Here is a 24,139-nt window from a genome sequence, read left to right as displayed (position 1 = left end):
TAAAACTGTCGATCAAATAACAATCCCAATAACCACCCCTATTAATATCTGGGAGAACTTGAACTCAATTGCATTAAAGTTTTTCTTTTTTAATCATGTGTTAATGGTCTATTAATATTTAATCAAGATAAAGTCAAGCTGGGTTATGTTTAAAAGGTTTTAATATTTGTTTTTTTTTTTTTTTTTTTTCTAGTGAGCCATTTTCTTGTATATAATCATTTTTCATTTGCCTCAGCTCAACCTATCGACATTAATGTCACAAAAATAATTTCCCATTTTCATCATCAAAAAGGGATAAAAATTAAATGCTATGAAGGTCATGTTGCTTGTTACAAACAATGAATGTTGATAATAAACCCTTTATTTTTAACTTTCAATGAATAGGGTAACAACAAATTTATCTCTTTGATATACAATTTAATTGAAAAAAAAGAAAGATAAATTAAATAAACACATTAGACAACCCAAAATTGATTTTTAAATAGTGACAGTCCTTCACTACTAAAAATTAAATAAATAAATAAATAACGGCTTGGATTTCATTTCAATATGAGTTGGTAGCCAAGCTATAACCAGGAACCTTAGCAAGTTTTTTGTTTTTCATAATCCCTCTCACTCTCTCAACCTCTTCCCACTGACCTCTACTAGCATAAATATTTGATAAAGCCACAAAAACGCCATCGTTCCAAGGTTCCAGCTCTTGCAAATGCTTAGCCACCGATTCCCCTATCTTCACATTCCCAAACTTCTCACACGCACCCATCAAACACCCCCATATCACCACATTTGCCTTCAATGGCATCCTCTCCACCATCTCTCTCGCCTCATCCAGCAATCCTGCTCGCCCAAGCAGATCCACCATGCACCCGTAATGTGGCAACTGGGGTGTTATTCGATACACGTTCTTCATCATGTCAAAGAAATGCTTCCCTTCCCGCACCTTACCGCCGTGAACACAGGCGCTAAGAACTCCGACAAATGTCACGTGGTTAGGCCTAACGCCGGCTTCTCTCATGCAATGGAAGCATTCAAGCGCTTCATTGACATGCCCATTCATTGCAAAACCCACAATCATTGATGTCCATGATGATACATTGCATTGGCTCATCCTGGAAAATACCTTATAAGCTGATTCCATACGCCCACATTTTCCATACATGTCTATAAGTGAATTCAACATCAAAACATCTGACTTTTCGCTACTTTTAGGTTGGAAAACACACCTATGCAACTGAAGAGCTAAGCCCAAGTCTCCTAAACTTCCACAAGCTGAAGTTACACTAACCATAGTAATACCATCAGGCTCGAACCCCCATCTCTTTAGCTCGATAAATGTAGCTATCACTTCCTTCGCACGTCCACCTTGAGAAAGTCCTGTAATGATGGCATTCCAAGAACCCAACTTTCTTTCAATATTTTCATCAAACAGCTTACGTGCCGTTTCAAACTCTCCGGCCTTGGAGTAAAGACAAATTAAACCACTCTCGCAGAATTCGTTTGATACTAGTCCAAGTCTTACTGCAACCGAATGAAGCTGCCTGCCCGTCTCCACAGCAAAAAATTGGCACACGGCTTTTAAGATGATGGGGAGAGTGTAAGAGTCGGGCAAGACATCGGCACGTGACATGAAGATGTAAACGTATAGAGCCTTTTTGGGTGCATCTAGCTTAGTGTATGATCTTATAATGTTGTTCCAATGAAATGCGGCAGGACAGGATTGCAGAAAGTGAGTGCGGATAATATGGGCATAAATTTGGTTCAGTTGTAATAAATTGGAACATTCTGATAATTGGGTTGCTATGATTTTGGTTGGGTCGTGAGTATCAAGAGGTATGCGACTTGTAGCAAGAGTGTGGTTGAGATGATTGAAAATGGTTAGGTGTTTCTGTCTTTTGGGTGTTTGGATTTTTGAAAACCTGAGGAGGAGATGGTGAAAAGAAGTCATGCGTAAGGAAGAGGGTAAAAAATAAAACAGGGATCAGTCAACATGACATGAAATGTTGAAGCTTAGATGGAAAATTCATCTCTCCAGTCGTATAAAAGCTTCCCTCCAAATTTCATATAATCATATTGCAGCCGATGCTGCTTACCTCGTTCCCTTTTCTCCAATCATATATATTTCATGTTGCACCCGAATAGACCCGATGCTGCTTCTCTAAACTGGTGCCATTGGCCTAATGACATATACGGGTTCTGACTTTTTTCATGCTCTACCAGTATTTATTCCAAGTGGACATTAGGGAGCATAACTGCATAAGGCCACAAAGGTTTTGTTAGTTATTGTTAAGAGACCGTCACCATTGGGAAGTGACTTTCGACCCACTTCTAAATTTATTTTATGTTTAGACAAATGTAACATTAATTTAAATTATTAAAAAAAAAATTACAATTTATAAATGTATTCATACTGTATTTTATAGTTTTGTTTTAATTTTACATAAATCATAACCCTAAGTTTTCATTATTTAATCTCAAATTTTTATAATCATTAAAATATTTTGTTTTATTTTAAATATTCGTTTGTTTGATAAAAATTATAACACTAAAACTATGAAAAACATAATAGAATGAACCTAAATCAGAAGAAAATAAAATAAATTAGAATTAGGAAAGTGAGGAAAAAAAAAGTATATAGAAAAAACTTAATTAATTTTGATTTAAAAAAAATAGTGTAAAATAAAATAACAACGCTAGTTTTACAAAGACACATAGGAGCATACAAAGACAATTCCACCCTTGATTTTCATAATTTTTCTCTCTCTCTTTCTCTTTTTTCCTTTTTTTTTTTCTTTTGGATGATGTCACTTTGTAACCCTCTTTGTAAGGATAATATTTTTCAAAATAAAAAGGCTGATTAAATTTAAAATTGGGAAAATAAACTTAATTAAAATGATAAGGTTATTTTTTTTTTATATATTAAATGAGATTTAAATAGACCAAAAATCACTTGCCCTCTTTATTTCGATTGCTTGGGCTTTATAAAGGTATAGCGAAGCCCACATAAGCTACGCCCCACACCTGTCCTTTTGCGAAATTTCTGAAAACCTTAAACCACAATTCATCTCACAAGTATTCCTACGCTTCTTTCTCCTTTAACGAAAAAGTTCTCAAACAATCGACCAATGGAAGACAAAAACCAAGCATCATCGGACGAAAATCTCGACCAGACGGTGGAGATTGACTTATCAAGTACGGTTCTTGATCTGACCAGCTTCCAGCTCCACGATCTCAACTCAGTCGAGCTACCTGCAAGTTTAACCGAGTTGGACCTGACTGCAAATAGATTATCGAGCTTGGACCCAAGAATTTCGCATCTTTCGAACCTCAAAAAGCTCTCTCTACGCCAAAACCTCTTCGACGATGCTGGTGTCGAGCCAATCTGTAACTGGGTTGCGTTATCTGGCCTCGAGGTATTCATTCCTAAACGGTTGTTTGGTTGCTTGGAAAATATTGGATATTAGATAAACGACTTAGAAGCTGTTTTTTGTGTTTTGATTACAGGAGCTGGTACTGAGGGATAATAAACTAATGAAAATACCTGAAGTCGGCATATTCAAGGGGCTTTTAATCTTTGATGTCTCTTTTAATGAGATCACTTCTTTAAATGGATTGTCAAAGATCTCCAACACGCTCAGGGAACTCTATGTGTCAAAAAATGAAGTTTCTAAGATTGAGGAGATTGACCACTTCCATGATTTGCAGATTCTTGAACTTGGTTCCAATAGATTACGGGTTAGAGTTATCTCTCACTCACTAATTGTGTCACAATGATGATTAGGATATCAATGGGGCATATGAAGCATTGTGTTGATTTCTTTGGTCGCTACTTGTGTTTTGTAGGTAATGGAGAATTTGCAAAATCTGTCAAACTTACAGGAGCTGTGGCTTGGACGGAATCGTATCAAAGTAGTGAACCTGTGTGGACTAAAATGCATAAAGAAGATTAGCTTGCAGAGTAACCGTTTAACTTCAATGAAAGGTTTTGAGGTAGGTAATTGGTAATAACTGCCTTGTTTGGAACTCCAAGCTTGGGTTGAGTGGTTAAGACTTTTGATTTCAATCAAGACCTTGGGAATACTCTTAGCTATTATGATTTGCAAGTTTTCTGACTACCGAGATTAGTAATGAATTTAGAATTTGGGTGAAATCCTAAGGAGGATAGTGGAAGTTTTAGAAATATTAAAAAAGAAAAAAAATTGTGTTTTTTGGAAGCCAGGCAAGCTTAAAATGTTGTGTTGCATTTCATTGAAATAAAATAATCATTTTTATTACTTTTATTTTTAATGTGTAGGATTGTGTTGCTCTAGAAGAGCTATATCTAAGCCATAATGGCATCGCAAAAATGGAAGGATTATCGACATTAGTAAACCTTCATGTGTTGGACATATCGTCAAATAAGCTAACATCAATAGATGACGTTCAAAATCTAACTCGGTATGTCTATTCCTTTCTTCTACATATTGGGTACCATGTGGACTCGTCTTATTATTGTTGTCATCTTTTGGTGGGAACTATGCTTGCAGGTTAGAAGACCTGTGGCTTAACGACAACCAAATAGAATCACTTGAAAGCATTGCTGAGGCTGTTGCTGGTTCAACAGAGACCCTTGCCACTATTTACCTTGAGAACAATCCCTGTGTATTATTATCAACAACTTATATAGTCCAATTGTTTAGAGTCTCATCCGTTGTACATGCATAGATAGCTACTGCATACAACTCTTGATTGTTTATATATGTTAATTTGTTTGTTATTTTGTGTCTGATTCTTATGTTTATTCATATAGTAATTGCTTATATCCCAATCTTCTCCATAAATGAGCTCTATAAGGGTCCATATCTTCTGTTCTACTGACTCTGACTCTGCCTGCTGGCTTTGTCAGCATTCTGGTCTACACCCTACGTTTATTTTATATTAAAGTGCATCTTGTTAGTTTACTTCTGTTTTTTCCCCATTGCACACTCCATTGTCCATCATTTTACAAAAATCATGATATATCCTAGCAAATGCTAGTGGGAGGATGGCATTCCTTCTTCTTTTCTTTTTCATTCATGATTATGTGTTTCTCATCTTTGAAATTCACTTTTTTGACTCTTGAGTTTCTTGGTTTACTTTGCTAATGGGATTTGAATTAGAGGCGTAAGTCATCACTGATTGATGTTACCTTTAGGTTAGTATTGTGAAAGAACTTACCGGCAAAACCTATTTTTAATAAATACATTTTGTTTCCTCCACAAAGTTTTATGTTTCATGGGTGTGAACATCTCTGTGGACGCTGTATGTTTGTAACTGTTTTCTTTTCATACGATTCTTATAGTTGCATTTTATTCTGAATTATATATACCGGGATATATTTGGAGATACTCAAATGAGTTTAAATCTTCTCGCAATGTTATTTGTTTTCTTGATAGTCATTTTTATGGCATGCATAAAGGCCAGCTGAGAGGAAATTTTTCTCTTCTGTTATTTGCATTAAAACTGATACTGTATGTTAATGTCAATGGAAGGGAAAAGAATTATGCAACATGATTTTCTTTTCTTGACTTGTCTGAATGTATTGCACATGATTGTAAAATGTAGTTATGTGTTTGAGGTGATTGTAAAATCTCTTCTATGTATTTATTTGATTAATACACGATAATGGGCCATGGTAATCTAATTGATTTAATAAAATTGCCTTTTATTCGTCCATGTGCTTTTGGTCATTTGATGAATGCATTAATTATTTTAGTATACTATAACAATTGCCCTTTCATCACCTCTTTTTTTGTTTTTCTTTCATTGCAGGCAAAATCTTCAAATTATTCTGCTGCTCTGAAACAAATTTTTCCAAAAATCCAGCAGATTGATTCTTATCTATTTGCTTAGAAGTCAAAGTGGCCTTGGGTTCTCTTTTGCTTTTTGGTCGTCAAAAGCCTCAGAAATTACAATCTTGATGCAGGTAATAAATCCTGACTGAATTGACTCTTGTTCAGTTTCTGTATGGCAACCTTCAGAGTCTTGTTTATTGACTGATCTGATTGCAGGCAGTTTGTTGTTCATGAGATTACTTGGGAGCCAGAACAACTAGTTTTAGAAGGACAATGTTGATGCAAGATATTTTGCATTGCTAGTAGTGGACAATTGCACTTGTCCTAAATTTTGAGCCATTTTAGTTTGCTTTTTGCAATTGTTTCTGGTGGTTTGAGTCTTGATTATTTATTTCATGCTATTTCCCTTAATTGTTAATTATTGAAGAATTTTGAAGTACCTATCCTTTCAAGTTTTAAGTAATTTTGTCAGCATCTCTTGTAAAAGTAGGGATTTATATATCTATGTGATGTTAGCCAATTTGGATAAATGTACTTAGCTATTGAGGCTGGGGGAATTGAAGAAAAATCTCTCTGAAGTTGATCAGTGTGTTTGAACCTTACCAGATCAATTTTAGTCTTCACTGGGTTGCTTTTGTTAATAATATCGCAAGAGCCAAGCCAAATCTTTAACTTGCGTAACTGATGTACATACCTCTTAGTTTACTGATGCTAAATCTCACGTCATCCTGATAATATCTTTATCTAAGCTGGTATTCTGAAAAACACTAGAGAAACTTTGGTTGATGCATCAATTGAACATGTGATGTGCGTTGACAAAACGACGTTGCACGTCATAGTGTTCAAATGACACACGATAAGAGATGAAAGTTAATATACAAGTGATATGGGACTTGGGAGTTCTAGGGGATTGCCGCAACATGCTATGGACATAAATGATATACATAAATGTTTCTGATTATGGCAATTCCAACAATTATGCCTAAAGTATATATGCCACATCTATCCAATTTTGTTTATTTAAATATTAATAATGCTAGATTCACAATTTAATGACAGCTTGTAATTAGGTATCGTTATGAGTCTCATCTGTCCAATTGAAAGTTGACTAATTACGAGTTATCATGTTAGGATTGTGAGAGAAAGTTGTAGACCTAATTAGGGGTGTTCAAAACCGGTTAATTGATTTTATGAACTGAACCAGTTTTTCAATTTAAGAATTTTCCTGAACCGAAGCGGTTTTTCGGTTTAGGAATTTTCCCAAATCAATTAAGGGAACCCCTGTTTTAATTTAATATTTAACATTTTTATAATAAACTACACATTTTTTATTTTTTATTTTAACTTTTAATATTTTTTATAATAAACCGATTTCAATTAACCGGATAAATATTCTCTCAAAACGGTAATCGAACCAAAAATTCAATTTTTTATTTTCTTTGAATTGAAACCGAACCTTGAACACCCCTAGATCTAACATTACTCTTTAAATATTCTGGCAATAAACTTGTAAATCAAACATGGGAATTAGATTAATATTACTGGAAGCACAAATACCTCCCATGTGGTGTACGGCATTGGAGTTGCCGATCGATTTTAATTCCCTGAAAAACAGACTAGACCTGGAATGACTTGGAAGTCAGATTAACCGAATTATGAATTACATTAGTCAAGTGGATACACATCACTATTTTAAGAAGCCATCAATTTGATACCAGAGGTACCTGACCGGAAATGTCACACCACAGTGGCTCTTCTAGTCCCGGTTTCCTTTCATTAATTTCTCTTTAAAAGAAAAAAAATCACTTTTAACAAACCCGAGTCTTCAAACAAAAAGAAAGGTTGAGAAAGACAACATACCTCAAATCGAAATGCGTAACTGGACTACTCCAGGACTGAAAACAGCAAGCAACTCCAAACACATAGCAAGCAGCGACGCAGACTACAAAGCAACACTTGCATGATCTAATACAATGATTTCAGAATCTACAGAAATCATAACTGCATATATGCCTACAAAATCTAGGATCTAAAGTCTACCATACACTCAAAAACATATTGGCATTCTTTTTTCTCGACGTCTGATCCATCTCAAAATCACTGCATCTCTCTAATAACTACTTTAATCATTTGACACAAAATATTTTTCTCAAGTTCATTATATGCTCAGAAATGGCATCACATAGAAAACCTTGATGTAGTACAAAGAAAGCAACAAAAGGAAAAGTTACTTGGAGGAAATTTAAGTATCCCAAAGATTAAAATAAAATACAGAATAGTAAATGAGGATATTTAACAGCTTAGCGGCCCCTTTCAAACCCTATGCGAGTTCTACTAGAACCTCCATAATCATCTCGCATTGAAGATCCAGCACTAGCTCTAAGTGTCCCTCCACTACCAACTTTGTCCATAGTTTTCTTCCCCTTCTTCACCTCTGTCAAGAACTGATCCAGACCGAATGGATCAGCTTCTTCAGCTTCCTTTTCAAATTCAACCGGCCTGTCTCTTGGAGCAGACCTCTCAGAGCCGCCTGCAAAACCCTTATCGGCTTTAAAGCGATCAGTTTTCATAATCTTCTCTAACTGGTCATCCGCATTTCCATACATTTCAGCATCAGCATCTTTCTTTGGCCTATACAGGGTTGAAAGTGTAGGCTGAGCAGTAAACAAGCCCTTGTCATACACATTGTACTGATCGTCAGTGGCAAAACCAGAGTCCATTCCTTTCTCCTGGTTGAACAGTCTTTGATCATACATAACCTCACCTCCTCTTGCTGCTCCGGCAGAGGCCATACCAAGAGCAACTTTCTCACTAACATCACGATCTCTGTCTCTAGTAATCTTACTCTTCTTTCCCATGGCAGCATCCTTGGCCTCCAACCTTCTCTCCCTCTCCCTCTCTCGACGTCTTTCCTCACGAATTTTCTCTCTCTGTAATCGCTGCTCCCTTTCTTCCCTTGTCTCTTTTGGCATATCCCTTTCTTTTTCTCTCACACGCTCATACTCCCCTCCCATATCATCAGTATCCATTGCGTTCTTCTCAGATGGGATTGAAATGGATGCTGGGGGTGCTGCCCCAGTCCTCTCTGACCGTGCTTTCTGAGCCAAGGCCCTCAGTTCCTGCTCTTTCCTTTCCTTCTCCTTCATAAGCATCTCCTTCTGCACCTTTGATCTCATTGCAACAGCTTCTCTAGCCTTTTGCTCAGCAACATAGAGAGCCTCTGATAGTTTAGCAAAGTTGTCATTAATCTGAACTTCTTGAAGACCTCTTCCATCAGCTGCAAGTCGCTTATCGAGGGGGATTGTATACCCCTTTGGGTTCTTCCAATTTGATATACAAGGTGGGATCTTCCAATCTTGTTGATCTTTTACGGTTACAGGCCGAGGTGGGGAGTGCATGACTGGTACAGGGGGAGAACCAGAGGCCTTTGGAACCCGCTTGTGCTTAAACTTTGGTGGCTCAAGTGGATCTACAGGCTTCTCAACCATTCTAATAATCCTCTCCTTAGCACCAGAATTAAAGGCCACTGACTGCTGTGATGGCTTGTACTTAATATACTTTGATTCAGATGACTGTTGAGGTACATTCTTGGGCTGTGCTGCACTCAACTTCACATTCACAATCTTTTCAAGAGCAGCTTTAGTTTCCTGTGTAATTTCATCAATCTCCCGCTGCACCTCCTCATCCTCATCTTCACTGTCTTCCTCATTTCTCAAAATCTTCGGAACAATATCTTTATGTTGTGAGTAAACAATTTTCTTGGCATTCTCATTTAGCTTAACAACTGCATCATAGGCTACATTACCATGAGCATCAACAGTCACAGGTAGAATCTTTGACCCAGGCTTAGCAGCTCTATTTCTACCCATGTCAAGAGGGTACTGAGCTATATGAATCTCCGGAAACGCACCCCCATCACCAAAATCCTCAATCTTTCGCGGAACAAAACCTTGACGCTTCAGGTAGGGAGGTACAGGTTTGAGTTTTATCTCATGAGATCTTTCCTCCTCAGCAGAACTATATCTATTCTTAAACCATGGATCACTAGAATGGTCATAAAACGTGGGATTATTTTGTTTCACAGGGGGTAATATATCCTTCAACATCGCCATGTTCAACAGATGTACTCAAATAGCTAATCAAGCACAGATAAAACTAAGGTATACCACACCTGCAAAAGCAGCCCAACACAAACACACTGAATGAAAACAACTCTACACAGATCTACGTACAGGGAAAGCTCAATCAAACAACAATATAAGTGTAAATAATTTTAATCTCACAAACAAAAATTAAAATATAAAATCAAATAAAATTATAGTATGTTCGTATACAAAGGTATTCTACAAGATCCCCGCTTTCGAAGTTGAATTCATACACAGATCCATATACACGACGGACAAAATCAACAAACCTACTGATGCCTAAATTATCAGCAAAAAGAAATAAAATTGCAGCTAATAACACACCGATAGCCTAATTTAATCGGATTAAATAAGGAGAAAGGAATAAAGTAAAAACCCTAACCCTAAATCAAAAACCCATATCAGGGGGAACTCAAAAAGTAAAGTTAACCTTTAATAGCAGTGGCGAACGATGTTTGCTCGAATTAAAGATGGAATTCAGGAGATTGATGGTATGATGTGGATGAATCAGGAGATTATTTAGAAAATGAACAAACATCCTGAAAGGTTTTTAATTATATAGTGGCGTACGAAGAGGCGGCCAGCGAAAACAGCGGGTCTCCGGGTTCTAGCAGGGTTCGGGTGGTGTTTTGGGCCCTATCCGCATAATGAATATCAAAGGCCTCAAATTTTTATATGGGCTTTGGGGGTGAACAAAAATACATTGGTTTGGTTTAGTTTTTCTACCTACGAGAGATATTAATTAAATTAATAAAAAAATAAATGGGTTAAAAAGGTAAATTCAGAATTTTAATCTTCAAATTATATTAATCAACAATTATTATAATCCAAAATTACTCTTCTATGAAAGTCAATCTTTCACTCCCTTTCTCTCTTCTTTTTTCCTTTTAATCTCTTATATTTTTAAAGTGTGATGCTGTTAACCCCATATTGTATCTCTTTAGACCCTAATTAGTATTATTTTTTAAAATATAATTGTATCCCTTAATAAAATTACTAAGACTTCTAAAAATTTTATTTCCTCTTTCAAATATAAACCCTAATTCAATAAACCTAGTTCTATTTTTCAAATGATGGAGACGAAATTTATGCAATCAAAGAGTTTGATCAAAATCATGGTATTACTAAATTCTTTGCTTTGTTATTTCCTTTTTAATTTTTCATTAGTTTTTTCTTTCTCCACACTTCTCCAAAAAATTATAAGTTAGTTGGATAAATTCAAATTTCTTTACTATTATTCTTACAATTTTTGAAGTAAAAACATGTGTAAATGAATTACATCTCTAAACATTTCATTTAAAACAAGAAGTATAGGGTCCGTTTGGTTTGTTATTTTGGATAAGATTTTGAGAATAATATTGGATAGTTGAATAGGTGAGTATTATGAGGTCAAATTTAAAAATTAACAAAAAAAAAAAAAAAAAACCCATAGGTTTGCTAATTTAACTAAACACCCCAATATATAAATTTTTTGTAAAATAACAAAAAAACCCCCACCTACCTACAGTGCCAAATTCCGGCCACCAATATCGGAATCTGGCTGGAAAATGGCGTTACGACGTAGATCAGTCAGATCTGGCCGGTCTTACGTCACTATGGCCGTCGACAGCCGCAAAAGGCCAGATCTGACCGTTAATCTTGGTCGTCATTGACCGACAACGACGGCTATATCTTTGGCCATCGCTGACAGCCAGATCGACGAATTATCGACCAGTTTCGATCGTTTCTAAGCCGTTGTGATAGATTCCAGCAACAGAATCTGGCAACTATGGGTGGGTGGGGGTGTCTTTGTTAATTTTTAAATTTTGTTTCTATGGGTGTTTAATTAAATTAATAAACTTAAGGGGTTTAAAAGTAATTAAAAAGATATAATAACATTTCCTAAATAATTAAACAAACAAGTATTTTGGGAATAGGATATGAAATAATAAAACAAACGAACCCATAAATATTTTAAAAATATAAATAAAATGGTATTTCTGGAAATAAACCCCGCCTACTTCCAAAATACTATTTTATTAATATTTTTAATATTTTTATGCTTCTTGTTTGAAATAATGACTATGTTAGGCTCTTCTTTGTTATGTGTTGTTATTCTGTTGAAATTACAAAAATTTGAGAAAAGTTTTATATGTCATTCAAATAAGACAAACCAAAGATTTCATGTAAACTCATGCTATGTAAATTGTGAGTAATGGGAGAGATTTTGAAAGTTGCAATAAAGAAAGAGAATTACAAAACGGAGTATTTATGTCAAACAAAATATATCTATTAATTAATATAATTTAGGGTTTAGAAATGTGGTTGATTTTGTTTAATCCCTAAATTGTGATTACTTTATGTCAAATTAAATTTGGAGGATCTATTAAAACTATTAATCTTTTGTAAATAATGATTTTAGAAAAATAAAGCAAGAAGATGATTATTTTTTTATGTCATCTAAACCACTTTGAATCATTGAATTACACTTATTAATTACTAAAATTTAATGCCATAAACTTAAGTCAAGCACGCATAGCATAGTTCATAGATATAATTGCAAGTCTATAACTAATTTTCTTGATAATAGTGGGCCTGCAATTTTAATTCCATACGATCCCAGTAAACACCAAAATTTAATCTTGGTTAAAAAGAAAAAAAAAAGTAAAAGCATATGTTTCAAATAAACATCTTAAATATATTTTTAGCATGTAAACAATTTGAGTTTAAAAAAATAATGACACTCATTCGATATAAACATTTGGATGTATTACTCAAGAGGTTATAAGTTAAAGTTCCTCCACCATTGCTAATAAGGGAGGTTATTATAGCTCTTATCAGACCCGTAATTCTAAGGTTTAAATGGATCAAGTAAGATATATGTAAACTGACTCAAACACTCATAATTATAAAAATAATATAATAATAATAATGGTATTCGATACTTGAAGAATCGGTTACAAAAGTTGGAAAAAACGTGGCCTTTCAATTTAGTGTAAGATAAAAATTTCATGTTTTATTAAAAATATTAGGTTATATATCTAAAAAATGTATAACAAGATGCTAAATGGAAAACAAGTTGCATATAGCTAAATGTGGAAATTGAATTTATTAAATAATAAACAAAATTCAAATGAAAGAACACAAATCTTAAAGGATTTGGTTTTTACGGTCTTAAACTTCAAAGTGAAATTGTCTGTACAATTCACGACAAGCCACGTGGCATGCCACGCAGTCCATAACCAATCGCATGCTTTTTCGCATCAAATTGAAGAAGCATTCAGCCACGTAGAAGTAGAACCAAGGAGGACATTGTTGTCATATGATTAATTTAAATACCTACTATCGTCATTTCTTAATTCCCGCAAATCTTCTCCCTCGTTACAAAGTCTTCTCATACTCAAGACCTACAGCTACAAAAACAAAAACCACTCTCTACGCATACAGTCTCTCTTAATATTTATCTCAAACTCTTAACTGAAATCAGTGATCGATTTGGCCGTCAATGGCGGCCGTTGATAAGGCTAGCGAAACCACCTTGCGAAACGCTTTTGGAAATGTTCTCTCATTCTTCATCCTACTTTTGATAGGAGTTCTTGCTTTCTCGATCCGCCTCTTCTCTGTAAGATACCTAGTCATTCAATTTTATAGATCCGACATTCACCGTCTGAATGCTTGCGATGTAGACGAAAAGAGTTAGGCAGAAATTGACGTGTTATGGGAAATTCATCATTTTGATTAAAATCTGTCCAAAGTCGCCTCATCGTATTGACTAGAACCGGAGGAAAAGAACAGAATTTATTCAAAAAAACTCGTTATTTTTAGAATTTCAATTTTTGAACATTTTTATATATAGTTTGTTGTTGCATTAATTGACAACATTTCAGAGCGATTTGTTTTGTGAATTACATTAGACTTATTCTGTTTCACTGTAGTGGCATTTTAGTCTCATGGTTTTTCGATTGATTTACAGGTTATAAAGTATGAGAGTGTCATTCACGAGTTTGATCCTTACTTCAATTACAGGGTCACTCAGGTTCTATTTTCTCTCTTAATTTTTTCCGTTTTATGGTATTTATATAGAGGATATTTATATAGAGGATGAAGGACGGGAATGTTTCTGGTTTCAGTTTCTTACAAAGAATGGGATATATGATTTTTGGAATTGGTTTGATGATAGAACCTGGTAAGTGCAACTAATTTATCCTGTCGAGTTCCTATTTACTTTGTATTAGTTGGCCTTTAAATCNCTAAATGTGGAAATTGAATTTATTAAATAATAAACAAAATTCAAATGAAAGAACACAAATCCTATACTGTCTTTAAACTTCAAAGTGAAATTGTCTGTACAATTCACAACAAGCCACGTGGCATGCCACGCAGTTCATAACCAATCGCATGCTTTTTCGCATCAAATTGAAGAAGCATTCAGCCACGTAGAACCAAGCAGGACATTGTTGTCATATACTTAATTGAAATACCTACTATCGTCATTTCAGAATTCCCGCAAATCTTCTCCCTCGTTACAAAGTCTTCTCATACTCAAGACCTACAGCTACAAAAACAAAAACCACTCTCTACGCATACAGTCTCTCTTAATATTTATCTCAAACGCTTAACTGAAATCAGTGATCGATTTGGCCGTCAATGGCGGCCGTTGATAAGGCTAGCGAAACCACCTTGCGAAACGCTTTTGGAAATGTTCTCTCATTCTTCATCCTACTTTTGATAGGAGTTCTTGCTTTCTCGATCCGCCTCTTCTCTGTAAGATACCTAGTCATTCAATTTTATAGATCCGACATTCACCGTCTGAATGCTTGCGATGTAGACGAAAAGAGTTAGGCAGAAATTGACGTGTTATGGGAAATTCATCATTTTGATTAAAATCTGTCCAAAGTCGCCTCATCGTATTGACTAGAACCGGAGGAAAAGAACAGAATTTATTCAAAAAAACTCGTTATTTTTAGAATTTCAATTTTTGAACATTTTTATATATAGTTTGTTGTTGCATTAATTGACAACATTTCAGAGCGATTTGTTTTGTGAATTACATTAGACTTATTCTGTTTCACTGTAGTGGCATTTTAGTCTCATGGTTTTTCAATTGATTTACAGGTTATAAAGTATGAGAGTGTCATTCACGAGTTTGATCCTTACTTCAATTACAGGGTCACTCAGGTTCTATTTTCTCTCTTAATTTTTTCCGTTTTATGGTATTTATATAGAGGATATTTATATAGAGGATGAAGGACGGGAATGTTTCTGGTTTCAGTTTCTTACAAAGAATGGGATATATGATTTTTGGAATTGGTTTGATGATAGAACCTGGTAAGTGCAACTAATTTATCCTGTCGAGTTCCTATTTACTTTGTATTAGTTGGCCTTTAAATCTTGTCATAGTTTTCAAGTGATTGGATTGGCTTTTATGTATGTAAAGGTACCCTCTGGGTCGTGTGATTGGCGGAACTGTTTACCCTGGATTGACCTTGACAGCAGGCACCATATGGTGGTAAGTATTGTGGAGTTAATAGTAAGGAATTGCTTGCTTGTTTTTATTGTTTGATTTTGCGCCATATTCACATACTTGCCCTTTGGGGTGGTTCTTATTGTTTAACACACTTGAAGCTGTCAGTGTTTTGTCTAACCGTTGCAAATTTATTGAGTCATTGCTGGTTCTTGTCAGGCTATTGAATTCCTTGAATATTCCTCTTTCTGTGGAGACTGTTTGTGTCTTCACTGCACCAATATTCTCTGCTTTTGCTTCATGGGCAACTTATCTTCTAACTAAGGTTAGAGTTCTGTTCGTATTTGTGTTTTTTGTTATATAGTTCTGTACTGGCCTCAGATCTAGTGATGACATTTGATTGGTGTTTATAGGAAGTTAAAGGTACTGGTGCAGGACTGACAGCAGCAGTTCTTTTGGCCATGGTAAATCATACACCTCGTAGTTTTGCCGTTTATTGAAATTATTTTCAGACTTTGAGTGGCAGCAACAAAACATCTTATCTTATAACAAGTCCTTGAAAATTTTACGTACAAAGTGTGTTGTCCCGTTTCTATTAGTTGGTAATATGTTTGATGTGTGTAATTTCATATTCCATTTTTCTTTTCCTTATAAAACAGATGTTGAATGATCAAAATTAGAACTTAAATGTGCATTTATAATGTGTATGCTTAAATGTGTAGAATTTGTTTGATTAATGCATTGGATGCTCTGAGATTCTTAGTACCTTAGTGAAATACTTTCAAAGAGACATGTCTAAGGTTCATGTTTGGAGTATGGTCTAGAGATCTCTTCTCCATTTTGTAGGAAAGACGATTAGTTGATAACTTACCCCTACAATTGGTCCTTTTTTAGTGGGAATTTGAACCTGTGTGCAACATCTCATTGGACTCTTAATATTGTAGTGACAACTACTATGGATAGCTCTGTAGATAGAAGTTCTAAATGGTTTGATGTGTTTTTAATAATTTTGGTAAATATCTCCTTGTTATGAAAACATGTTTTGATGTGACACGTGCTGTAAAGTTTTTATGGTAGTGGCAACCCTTTTGTTTTGGATATGCTGTTTTTCCTTTATAAATGTGCCGTGTTTATAGTGGCTAATTACGGATATGATGCTTAACAATCCATACAATGAAGTGTTTGCCTTTTTGCTTAATGATCTGGTTTGTAGGTTCCATCATACATATCTCGATCTGTAGCTGGAAGCTATGACAATGAAGCTGTAGCAATATTTGCCTTGATTTTCACTTTCTATCTTTATATAAAGGTTAGATTTTGTTTAAAGAGAATAAATTATTTCATTCTTCATACTTTTAAATTTATTTTATTTGAGGAAGCAGCAGATCAAACAGATTGGCTGATATTTTGTCCAGTTTAACTGATACCAAACGGAATATTTATTTGGTTTTTCTACATGATTTATATTTTGATTTGATTTTTTTCTGATTTAAACTATGTGTGCTGTGCAGACATTGAATACGGGATCTCTGTTTTATGCTACCTTAAATGCAGTAGCATACTTTTACATGGTAAGATTTGTGTGCTTAGCTTGTTTAAATGTTTTCTTTCCCCAATTCATCATATTTATTTTTATTTTTTCTCATCCAGGTTTGCTCTTGGGGAGGATATACCTTTATTATTAACCTGATTCCGATGCACGTGCTTCTGTGCATTGTAACTGGTCGATACTCATCTCGATTGTACATCGCATATGCTCCTCTTGTAAGTATTCCCAGCACTTGTGAAGTTTTCAGTGTGGTGAAGAAAAATAAAATGATCAGAAGTTCATTAAAAATTGTTTTTTGCGTTTTTATCTAGCCAAACAAGAATAGAAACTATCACAAATAGGCATTTCATGCTTCTTCTATTCCTTTTGTGGTTGAAAACACTGACAGGAAACAGTTAAGGGTTTGGATTATTTGAAATTTTTGAGGGCCTTAGTGCCTCATATTCTTTGTCTTATGACTGTATTCAGTGAAAGGGCATCTAAGAAGAATTTCACACTCTATTACACTTTTTAGCCCATTTGGAATGGCCCATTAGTTCATGTGAATTTATTTTCATTACTATCATTGCCTTAGTTTCTTTAAATCATATTTCAGGAGTGAATACTAGCTGTTATATTTCTGGTCTTAGAAAAGCTATATGACTAGCATGTCAATTGTATCGATTTTCTAGGGCTGAGATTATAGAAGGATTCATGTAAGGGCTAAGACACTTTGTTGTATGCCTAGTATCAATAGATTTTAAGAAGCTTTGCCAGTGGTTTCTGTAAAAAAATTATCAAGAGCTTCAGATCCAGAGGCTATTTGTCTGGACGTTGAATTGACTTCACAAATTTCAATTTGTTTTGTATTGTTTGTCATAATTGTTGGCTGCTTAAGCATTTTTATTTTTAAATGTTGCACATTGTGGTTATTGTTGAAAACTTAAAAGGAATAATTCTGCAAAAAAATTCTTAACGAAATGTACTATTCTTTTTGAGAGCTAAGCTGTTTGTCCTGGAAATGTTAATATCTTGTAAGATTGATATCCTTTTTACAAGATACTTTCCTTTAAACTTTTGGCTTCAGCTAATTATAACTTTCTGAGTGCAGGTTGTCCTGGGAACATTGCTTGCTGCTTTGGTGCCTGTTGTTGGATTTAATGCAGTCATGACATCAGAACATTTCGCATCATTTTTGGTACGTGAGATTTATCAGTAATTTGTGATTTTTTTCTTATTATTGGTTTGCCTTTAATAAATTTTAAGTTTGTATGGTTGTGATGCCTATTTACGGGAATTCTTGTTAAAAAGTTGTATTGAATGGTTTTACTGGTATTGTAAACTTGGAAAACAAGGACTTAAATGAAAGTAGGAATTATTTTAATCTTCTGAATACAAGATATGACTTGCTCAAATTGGCTAACTATCCATCTCATTATTTACCAGATATGACTTTTCCCCTTCTATGTCTGCCATATTACATTACTTTTTTGTCTTTCTCACAAATTTCCTTCTGTCATTTATCTGCAGGTTTTCATTGTTATCCACGTAGTGGCTCTTGTGCATTATATCAAAGGGATTCTCTCTGCCAAAATGTTTAACGTAGCTGTCACTCTTGTTGTATCAGTTGGCCTGTAAGCTTCCTTTCTCTTCTGTTTCTCTACTGCTAATGAATTGGTAGTAAATTAAATTATTTCTCATTAATGTTGTATACCCTTATTGAAAAATAATATGATCTCCTTACTTTTGTATTATTTCCTCTTCAGGGTAGTCTGTATTGCAGCGGTAGCGGTTCTTGTAGCATTGGTAGCTTCCAGCCCAACAAAGGGATGGAGTGGAAGAAGTTTGAGTCTTCTTGATCCGTAAGTACATACTCTCATTCTTATAACATTTTCTTATTTATTAATTTACTCTAGTTCTTCTATTGATGGAACCTGAGTATAATCTACCTTGAATCTGGCGTGGTTGTGTTTATGTTCTCGATTGGGTTCCTTTGCATCATAAATATGGAGAACCTACTCTCTTTTACATTATAGTTTTCTGAAAGCTGATTTCCCTGTTTATTTCTTTTGTGCCTTTCTTAAGTCATATAGAGCAGTTACTATGATCTATATATATCATTCTGGAATTCTGATCAGCTGACTAAATTTTTTTATTTCACTTCATTCTGACAGAACTTATGCAAGCAAGTACATACCAATTATTGCCAGTGTTAGCGAACATCAGCCCCCTACTTGGCCATCCTACTTCATGGACATTAATGTTTTGGCATTCTTGGTTCCTGCTGGCATTATTGTAAGATTCAAAACTCAACAGAATATGGATTATCACCTAGAAGTTTTGTGCTTATAAATTGCATCATTGTATCTTTTATTTGTTTGCAGTCATGCTTCTTGCCTTTATCTGATGCAAGCTCCTTTGTGATCCTTTATATTGTGACATCAGTATATTTTTCTGGAGTAATGGTAAGGAGAATATTGGAACAGCTTGTCTTCGTTTATATTTCTCCTCCCATAATTCATGTGATCATTGTTAGGCTAATATTACAGGTGCGCCTTATGCTTGTACTTGCTCCAGCAGCATGCATCATGTCTGGAATTGCTCTATCTCAATCTTTTGACGTTTTTACACGGTCAATCAAATTTCAGCTATTTGGAGTACCAGGAAACTCTAAAGTTGATGTAAGCATGTTTCCTTAGTTAGTTCTGCAACTGGACATTCTTCAGTCATTTAATCAAGTCATTTAGCTTCACTTCTAATATTCAGCTACCCGTAATGCTTTGACCATTAAGGCAGGGGATACTAGTTCTGATAGTAGTGTAGCAGAGAATGATGGAGCAAAACCTGATAAAAGTGAAGATACATTAAAGGAACGTCCCTCAAGAAAGAACAAGAAGAAGGAGAAGGAGCAAGTGGAAAAGATTCATGTTGACAAGACTTCGATTAAGTCCAAAAAAGAAAAGAAGCTTCTGGTTTTACCGCTGGAGGCATCTTTGATTGCTCTTATCTTACTTGTGTTTCTGGGTGCCTTCTATGTGGTATTTAGACTTTTTCTTCCTCTATCCATTAATTAAACTGTGTGCATGCTGTAACATTTATATACCATTTCTTTATGGCATGAAGTGTGATATCAGGTTCATCTGTTAAAACTTAAGAATAAAATAATTGAAATTGTTCTTTCCATTGCATATTTTATGGGTGTGGGCATATAAGATTTCTACTTGTTTATGAGGAGATTAGAACTAATATTTCTAAAGCATTTCTTGCTTGAAATCTTCAGATTTCTTCTGGTTTTGACTTTTACTGGCCAAGAGAAAATTAATTGTTTTATGCTTTCTTTTGACCTTCTCTCTCCTTGTTTAATGATTTATTGTTACTGCCTGATGAATAAAGGGTGTCTAACTATAATGGTTTGTACCTTGTAGGTTCACTGTGTATGGGCAGCGGCAGAAGCTTATTCAGCTCCTTCGATAGTTTTAACATCTTATTCAAATGATGGTCTGCATGTTTTTGATGATTTTAGAGAGGCTTATGGATGGTTGAGTCACAATACTGATGTGGATGACAAAGTGAGTTTTCCACCTTCCCTGTTCTACTAATTTGTTCTTTGGCCTTTGTAGAATTTTCTTTTTAATAATCTTATTTTTTAAATCTTCTTGGCAGCAATCTGTCAGTTTTTGTTTATCTTTTCCTGGTATCATGGCTTTTGAATGTAATGGTCTTACGATTTCTGTTCTAAATTTGAGTGTTCAGGGCTACACTTCAATAATTAAATGGGTTTGTCTTTCCTTTTGCACTGATCCTGGAATATTTGCATCTATATTAGTCTAACTATGATAGATAAATTATTGTTGCTTTGTTTTTCTAGCCAAGAGCTCGAACCAAATCTTATGATAATACTTTTAGTTTCTTTTGCTTGTCTGAAATATCTATAAACATTGTATCAGTATTTCTTTGAAGTATGAGGAGACATCAGAGATGATGCATATATTCAGTGTGTTGTCTGCTGCAACTGGTGGCTAGAGAATTACTTTGATGGGTTTTGTGACCTAAATTTTTTGTGATAGAGAACTCCAAAAGATATATCATAATAAAAAGGATTTTATGACCTAAATTGCAGCGTTCTTCTGTTTTTGAAACAAATTTCAGCCTGCCAACATGGTTTTTCTTTTTAAGTTTGATATATAGTGTGGCATCTTTTCACCTAGAAGATATTAAGGGGCATTGATTTTTAATAAAAACTTCATGCAGGTTGCATCATGGTGGGACTACGGTTACCAAACAACTGCCATGGCGAACCGGACAGTAATTGTTGACAATAATACCTGGAATAACACTCATATTGCAACTGTTGGTACTGCGATGTCTTCTCCTGAAAAGGCAGCATGGGAAATATTCAACTCTTTGGATGTAAAATATGTTCTTGTTGTCTTTGGAGGTTTGCTCCCTTCTCTTATGCTTAGATCATCTTTCCTAAAAAAATTTGTTCTCACTAGTTACTTTACTCGTTAGGTCTTGTTGGCTACCCCAGTGATGATATCAATAAGTTCCTATGGATGGTTCGTATAGGAGGGGGTGTGTTCCCTCATATAAAGGAACCTGATTACCTGGTAGGTTCCTTTTGCTAGCAATATCACATGAAAGTAAATGAATATTTGTATTCTGAAATTTTCTGCATGATAGTTGTGATGCGCTTGGTTAATATTCTCCAATCGCAGATGTTATTTTATTTTGGCTTAGGTACACTATATTTCGCATATAAATGTGACCAATGATTTTATACCTTCACTATCTGTCTACAGAGAGATGGTCAGTACCGAATTGATTCTCAGGCCACTCCAACCATGCTAAATTGTCTCATGTACAAACTCTCATATTACAGGTCTGTCTTTGATATGAACTTCTGAATTTACATTTGTTAGATCTGCTGTTGTATTAGTTTTTCATTCTCTGTGTCTTTCCTGCAGATTTGTGGAGACTGATGGCAAGGGCTTTGATAGAGTGAGACGGACAGAGATTGGGAAGAAATATTTCAAACTTACTCATTTTGAGGAGGTTAGATGATCTTAATCTTCTTGTAGTAATAAGTGCACTATGCACACAATTACTTAAGCCAATCACAAATTCTTGAGTGTTAGAACATTAAAAGCTTTTCCAGAATATACGTGTATATTTCATTGCAAGTCTTCAAAGGGAAAAATTAAAACATTGCTCAAGACATTTTCCCTAAAATTCATTTTGGGTTAGGTGGACCTTTTTATCCATCTCTCAGTTTGCTTATACTGGTGTCGACATAAAATGTCTCACTCCACATTTTAAAGAACTTGTTAAGGGGAATAATTTCTCAATAAAGCACCAGAAGTTTTATTTAGATTAAATCTGTCATGTCTTTTCGATTCAGGTATTCACAACTCACCATTGGATGGTTCGGATATACAAATTGAAACCTTCAAAGAACAGGATCCGTGGAAAGACAAAGAAATCAAAGACGGTATGCATAACTGTTGAATCTTTTATGTACTGCATGTGCATGGCCTGAATTCTGTTCTCAAATAAACTAAACCCAAACCTATTTAACTGGTTTTACTCTCTGTGGCAGAAATCTAGCTCGACGACTAGCTCAAAAAGAAGTGTAGTAAGCAAGAAGAATCCATGGAATTAGGAAGCATTAATTATAGGGAAATGTTTTTAGATTACTTTGTCTGTAACTCAACATAACCGTACTTGAGCCTTTTGAGGACCACGCAGGCATGGCTGGTGATTTTCTTCATAGAAATCGAAATTATAAATCAAAAGATTTTGCAACTTTTAATGTGATCTTTGGTAATTTATCCCACATTATAATATGCATAACGTACCATTTTGGGGTGCGGTCAGCCCAATAGCAGTAGCGTAGGTGCAAAAGTAAGATACTTTTGGGAAATATAGCCTCTGTGATATTCAGGAATCATGATGTTCTGTGATATGCATGATTCTTGATGCTGTTTTTGCATTCAATTTTTAGTAAGGATTTGTTTTCATTTACAATATTTACCCTTTTTTTTTTTTTTTTTTTTTGACTTACCTAAAGAATTAATATACTATAGAAAATCAGAAATGCTTGATTATGAAGGTTTATTTACCCATGTTAGCCATTAAGTCATTCTCACTCATTCTCATTCAACAAGATGTAGCGGGCCGATTATGTACTGGTTGGATTAATTGTGTCCTTTTTCTAGAATCATTCAATCATGTTTCTGTTGTCGCATATATCATTGCTATTAGTAAGACAAAATTAGATGACACAAGGCTGTTTGTCCAAACGTTACATACTTGCATGTTGTTTCTAAAGCCTAGTGTTGAACATTTTATGGCAGATTTTCAGTACATTGTAATATTATACTGAAATATTATCTATGATGATTCAACAATCATATTTCCATAAATCCAAGTCCTTTATAAATGCATCTGTGAGTACCTTTTTTCTCAATTTTTGTGTAAGAAAGGTTGTGTATTTTGTATTTGATTACATTATAAGCTTTCAACCCTGTATCACAGTATCAGGACGCTTCACAAGCACAAGGAAGTCTAGAGAAACGATGAATTGATATAAGAAACAAGAATATTAATTGAGATCACCAATTTTTATATTCTGCAATATTTCAGCTCAAATTACGTTCAAGAATTTGTATGGTTAGTTTGCAATTGTAACATCAGTCATTATTTTTGTTTTAAAAAAAAAAAAAATGAATCTTAAAATCTAACTCTCTGAATGATTAAATGGTTCGATCTTCAATAGAGACTTGTGGGTGTATTACTTAAAAGGTCTTGAATTCGAGTTTCTCTTCGATTGCTAATAGCAATAGTCATTGGAATTTTTATCCGATCGATAGTTTTAGGGTCTTGACTCTTGAAGGCTTAATTAAGGTGTGTGTAAACTGATCTGGACACCCGCCATAACAAAAAAATATATGTTTAATTTATTTTTAGAATTTTCACTAAATCTGATACTGTTTAAAACTATTATTGTTGCCTCATTAATCCAAATATTCAAAATCAGAAACAGTCGACGCCTAAGTAGAACCTTGACTTGAATTTCAATTGTTTTATCACTGTTTTTAGGTATATCTATTAAACAGCGTTGGCTGCTTCTTTGTTTTAATAACATAGGGTATGAGCCTACAATAACAAGTCACTGATGTATTCAAAGTTTCAAACTATTCAAACAGCATTT

At 34.6% G+C, this 24,139-nt stretch overlaps 5 protein-coding genes across 5 annotated transcripts; 3 read left to right on the top strand and 2 right to left on the bottom strand.

Moving 5' to 3' along the window:
• Nucleotides 1-459: 459 nt before the first annotated feature.
• On the bottom strand, nucleotides 460-2,226 carry LOC116108567 (pentatricopeptide repeat-containing protein At1g77170, mitochondrial). Its single transcript, XM_031394807.1, has one exon. The coding sequence runs from the start codon at nucleotides 1,943-1,945 to the stop codon at nucleotides 545-547; it is 1,401 nt and encodes a 466-aa protein (XP_031250667.1). The 5' UTR covers nucleotides 1,946-2,226; the 3' UTR covers nucleotides 460-544.
• Nucleotides 2,227-3,029: 803 nt separating this feature from the next.
• On the top strand, nucleotides 3,030-6,281 carry LOC116108552 (protein phosphatase 1 regulatory inhibitor subunit PPP1R7 homolog). Its single transcript, XM_031394790.1, has 7 exons — nucleotides 3,030-3,410; nucleotides 3,502-3,732; nucleotides 3,841-3,987; nucleotides 4,292-4,434; nucleotides 4,524-4,638; nucleotides 5,788-5,941; nucleotides 6,027-6,281. The coding sequence occupies exons 1-6, from the start codon at nucleotides 3,123-3,125 to the stop codon at nucleotides 5,866-5,868; spliced, it is 1,005 nt and encodes a 334-aa protein (XP_031250650.1). The 5' UTR covers nucleotides 3,030-3,122; the 3' UTR covers nucleotides 5,869-5,941; nucleotides 6,027-6,281.
• Nucleotides 6,282-7,892: 1,611 nt separating this feature from the next.
• On the bottom strand, nucleotides 7,893-10,530 carry LOC116108543 (SNW/SKI-interacting protein A). The gene is made up of 2 exons (XM_031394781.1): nucleotides 10,386-10,530; nucleotides 7,893-9,981 (listed from the first exon to the last, which is right to left on the bottom strand). Exon 2 carries the CDS (start codon nucleotides 9,920-9,922, stop codon nucleotides 8,111-8,113), a length of 1,812 nt encoding a protein of 603 aa, XP_031250641.1. The 5' UTR covers nucleotides 9,923-9,981; nucleotides 10,386-10,530; the 3' UTR covers nucleotides 7,893-8,110.
• Nucleotides 10,531-13,314: 2,784 nt separating this feature from the next.
• Nucleotides 13,315-14,148, top strand: LOC116108556 (dolichyl-diphosphooligosaccharide--protein glycosyltransferase subunit STT3A-like). Its single transcript, XM_031394794.1, has 3 exons — nucleotides 13,315-13,556; nucleotides 13,908-13,970; nucleotides 14,065-14,148. Exons 1-3 carry the CDS (start codon nucleotides 13,440-13,442, stop codon nucleotides 14,122-14,124), a joined length of 240 nt encoding a protein of 79 aa, XP_031250654.1. The 5' UTR covers nucleotides 13,315-13,439; the 3' UTR covers nucleotides 14,125-14,148.
• Nucleotides 14,149-14,554: 406 nt separating this feature from the next.
• Nucleotides 14,555-22,738, top strand: LOC116108555 (dolichyl-diphosphooligosaccharide--protein glycosyltransferase subunit STT3A). The gene is made up of 23 exons (XM_031394793.1): nucleotides 14,555-14,698; nucleotides 15,050-15,112; nucleotides 15,207-15,262; nucleotides 15,372-15,443; nucleotides 15,618-15,723; nucleotides 15,812-15,862; nucleotides 16,612-16,707; nucleotides 16,910-16,969; nucleotides 17,049-17,162; nucleotides 18,038-18,124; nucleotides 18,457-18,560; nucleotides 18,693-18,788; nucleotides 19,101-19,221; nucleotides 19,311-19,391; nucleotides 19,476-19,607; nucleotides 19,719-19,964; nucleotides 20,352-20,495; nucleotides 21,178-21,364; nucleotides 21,439-21,536; nucleotides 21,729-21,808; nucleotides 21,894-21,981; nucleotides 22,328-22,417; nucleotides 22,526-22,738. Exons 1-23 carry the CDS (start codon nucleotides 14,582-14,584, stop codon nucleotides 22,586-22,588), a joined length of 2,352 nt encoding a protein of 783 aa, XP_031250653.1. The 5' UTR covers nucleotides 14,555-14,581; the 3' UTR covers nucleotides 22,589-22,738.
• The last annotated feature ends 1,401 nt before the right edge of the window (nucleotides 22,739-24,139 follow it).

The sequence above is a fragment of the Pistacia vera genome, unplaced genomic scaffold, assembly GCF_008641045.1.
Source record: "Pistacia vera cultivar Batoury unplaced genomic scaffold, PisVer_v2 Contig566, whole genome shotgun sequence".
Classification (NCBI taxonomy): domain Eukaryota; kingdom Viridiplantae; phylum Streptophyta; class Magnoliopsida; order Sapindales; family Anacardiaceae; genus Pistacia; species Pistacia vera.
Note: the sequence above shows the minus strand (reverse complement) of the source record. Positions and strands in the feature narration are given on the sequence as shown.

What these genes read in the sequence shown, in the direction of transcription:
- LOC116108543 (XM_031394781.1), bottom strand. Translation starts at nt 9,922, where the DNA reads ATGGCGATGTTGAAGGATATATTACCCCCTGTGAAACAAAATAATCCC.
- LOC116108552 (XM_031394790.1), top strand. Translation starts at nt 3,123, where the DNA reads ATGGAAGACAAAAACCAAGCATCATCGGACGAAAATCTCGACCAGACG. An exon ending in CTTCAATGAAAGGTTTTGAG is followed by an intron (nt 3,988 to 4,291) that starts GTAGGTAATTGG and finishes TTTAATGTGTAG; the next exon opens with GATTGTGTTGCTCTAGAAGA. An exon ending in GACGTTCAAAATCTAACTCG is followed by an intron (nt 4,435 to 4,523) that starts GTATGTCTATTC and finishes CTATGCTTGCAG; the next exon opens with GTTAGAAGACCTGTGGCTTA.
- LOC116108555 (XM_031394793.1), top strand. Translation starts at nt 14,582, where the DNA reads ATGGCGGCCGTTGATAAGGCTAGCGAAACCACCTTGCGAAACGCTTTT. An exon ending in CTTTCTATCTTTATATAAAG is followed by an intron (nt 16,708 to 16,909) that starts GTTAGATTTTGT and finishes TGTGCTGTGCAG; the next exon opens with ACATTGAATACGGGATCTCT. An exon ending in CTTGTTGTATCAGTTGGCCT is followed by an intron (nt 18,561 to 18,692) that starts GTAAGCTTCCTT and finishes TTTCCTCTTCAG; the next exon opens with GGTAGTCTGTATTGCAGCGG.
- LOC116108567 (XM_031394807.1), bottom strand. Translation starts at nt 1,945, where the DNA reads ATGACTTCTTTTCACCATCTCCTCCTCAGGTTTTCAAAAATCCAAACA.
- LOC116108556 (XM_031394794.1), top strand. Translation starts at nt 13,440, where the DNA reads ATGGCGGCCGTTGATAAGGCTAGCGAAACCACCTTGCGAAACGCTTTT. An exon ending in TCTCGATCCGCCTCTTCTCT is followed by an intron (nt 13,557 to 13,907) that starts GTAAGATACCTA and finishes ATTGATTTACAG; the next exon opens with GTTATAAAGTATGAGAGTGT. An exon ending in TCAATTACAGGGTCACTCAG is followed by an intron (nt 13,971 to 14,064) that starts GTTCTATTTTCT and finishes TTCTGGTTTCAG; the next exon opens with TTTCTTACAAAGAATGGGAT.